The following is a 2,515-nucleotide window of genomic DNA, read 5'->3' as shown; positions in this document are numbered from 1 at the left end:
AGTACACAGCAACGCCTCTCGGATGTCATAAAAGCAGCTTGCTAGGCCGCATATAAATACAGAGCAAAACACATCTTTCCCTTAGGTGCAGTTGGCCTTTTATGGATTATAATCTGGCCAATCAAATTCTGGAAACGATAACAGAGGATTTAAAAAGAAGTTTTAGAAATTTTAGACAAAATGTAAGTAAGTTTATCATCAAGCTGTGCTTTGATTGTAGACTCATAAAAGACATCATCAGTCAGCAAACTTTCAGTTTAAAAGATGAATGATGTGTGTGTTCATAGGGTGATTTTCTATAAGAGAATCCTGATGGTTTTTATCTGTGTATCTTCTATGTGTTTGTGCTTTCCGTTAACAGCAGTATTAAGAAAATGGTGGGACTTAAACCCTCAGATGTACCCCCTCCACTGGGGGTAAAGATGGCAAGTGCTGGAGCAGCAGCATGTATAGCTGACATAGTTACATTTCCTCTCGACACGGCCAAAGTCAGACTCCAGGTATCTGCTCAGTAACACAGAAAATATCCACCGCTTCTTAACACGTTATCTTCAAATGTAATCAAATTCATCTGATTGAGATTCTTTCAGCTACTCCAGTATTTAAATATTAGAAAAGTACTAATTAGGCAGTTTGACTTTACCCACTTCATTATCTATAGATCAGTTGCACTATTTTACACTCGGTATGTGCTGCACCATCATCAATGGATTTTTACTTTTGTTCTGTAAAACTGTCCCAGATACAGGGAGAGAAGGTGGCAGTGGGAGGCATCAGATACAGAGGTGTTTTTGGGACGATCAGCACCATGGTCCGAACAGAAGGGCCTCGGGCTCTGTACAACGGACTGGTGGCGGGTCTGCAACGGCAACTGTGCTTTGCCTCTGTCAGAATCGGCCTGTATGACAATGTAAAAAATTTCTACACAGGCAGCAAAGACAGTAAGTGACTAATTTATGATGTGCATGCGGGCTTGTCTATCTATCTATTGATTGCTCCTGTCCCTGTCCTCATCCAGACCCCAGTATTCTGGTGCGTATCCTGGCTGGCTGCACTACAGGTGCCATGGCAGTGTCTTTTGCACAACCCACAGATGTGGTCAAGGTTCGATTCCAAGCACAGATGAACCTGGACGGCGTGGCCCGTCGCTACAGCGGCACCATGCAGGCCTACAAGCACATCTTCCAGAATGAGGGCATCCGTGGACTCTGGAAAGGTGCCGTTTGGGACACCCCAGTAATCTGGACTGCTTTGTAATTAGTAATATCTATTATACTTAAAACACACAAACGTCTGTTTTTCCTGGATTCTTCAGGCACACTGCCCAACATCACCAGAAATGCGCTGGTCAACTGTACAGAGCTGGTTACCTATGACCTGATAAAGGAAGCCATCCTGAGACACAACCTCCTGTCAGGTGAATTGGAGCGCTCATACGTGTGTGCCTGGGTTACTAGTGCAGGCCCCCCTCCTGAGACACCTGATTGGACAGAAACCCACACGCCCTCTCACCCTTTCAACTCCGCCACAGCTGATAACAGCACAAATGTTTTCCCTCGACAGTGCTGGAACGCAGAGCTTAATATGAATGCTTTATATTGCCTCATTTACAGCATTATGTAATAATCTGATGCGTCAATACGGCTAAGATCAGAACAAAGGCCGGCTGCTATGTAATATTTTTCAATCTCTCTGCAGACAATCTTCCTTGCCACTTTGTGTCTGCATTTGGGGCTGGGTTTGTTACCACGGTGATTGCCTCCCCAGTAGATGTGGTGAAGACTAGATACATGAACTCTCCACCGGGACAGTACAGGAGCGCCATCAACTGCGCCTGGACAATGATGACCAAAGAAGGGCCGACTGCCTTCTACAAAGGGTAACGGGAGATTTTATCACTCAGCGATGATGTGGAACCGCTAACTAGAGCTTTCTTTTTCACTACAAGTTGTTTTTCTTTCTTGTAGATTCGTGCCGTCATTTCTGAGGTTGGGGTCGTGGAATGTTGTGATGTTTGTCTCGTTTGAACAAATCAAGAGAGCCATGATGGTCACGAAGAAGAGGATTGATGGAGCAAATTGAAATTCTTGTTTAAGCCAGTGCTTGAAAAACACAAAAAAACATCTGGGTCAGAACATTGTTGTGGAGAACAAATGAAATTTATATCACATTTGGGTTTTTTTTTTTTTTTTTGTCATGTGTGGACAAAGAAGAAATTCCTTTGTTGAAAAAGGAATCTTTAAGTTGAAGTTCTGTATACAAGAACTAGCTTTATTCATCCATCCAATCATTCTCTTGTGGAAGAGACGACCTCAATCGTCTCATCTAGTCGCGTTATCCGCCTTGCAGGTCAAGGGTGTTGCTTGGAGCCTATCCCAGCCGACTACGGGCGAGAGGCGGGGTACACCCCGGACGCATCGCCAGTCCATCGCAGGGCAGAAACGGCTTTATATTTATACGTTTTTAATAATGAACGCATTCGAAATTTAATAGGAGTGAATCCTTAAGGTGCAAA

The 2,515-nt window shown here is 44.0% G+C and overlaps 1 protein-coding gene across 1 annotated transcript; it reads left to right on the top strand.

Moving 5' to 3' along the window:
• The first annotated feature begins 374 nt into the window (after positions 1-374).
• LOC137914605 (dicarboxylate carrier UCP2-like) lies at positions 375-2,082 on the top strand. Its single transcript, XM_068758122.1, has 6 exons — positions 375-500; positions 743-941; positions 1,019-1,216; positions 1,316-1,417; positions 1,699-1,879; positions 1,968-2,082. The coding sequence occupies exons 1-6, from the start codon at positions 375-377 to the stop codon at positions 2,080-2,082; spliced, it is 921 nt and encodes a 306-aa protein (XP_068614223.1).
• Positions 2,083-2,515: the final 433 nt, after the last annotated feature.

The sequence above is a fragment of the Brachionichthys hirsutus genome, unplaced genomic scaffold, assembly GCF_040956055.1.
Source record: "Brachionichthys hirsutus isolate HB-005 unplaced genomic scaffold, CSIRO-AGI_Bhir_v1 contig_257, whole genome shotgun sequence".
Classification (NCBI taxonomy): domain Eukaryota; kingdom Metazoa; phylum Chordata; class Actinopteri; order Lophiiformes; family Brachionichthyidae; genus Brachionichthys; species Brachionichthys hirsutus.
Note: the sequence above shows the minus strand (reverse complement) of the source record. Positions and strands in the feature narration are given on the sequence as shown.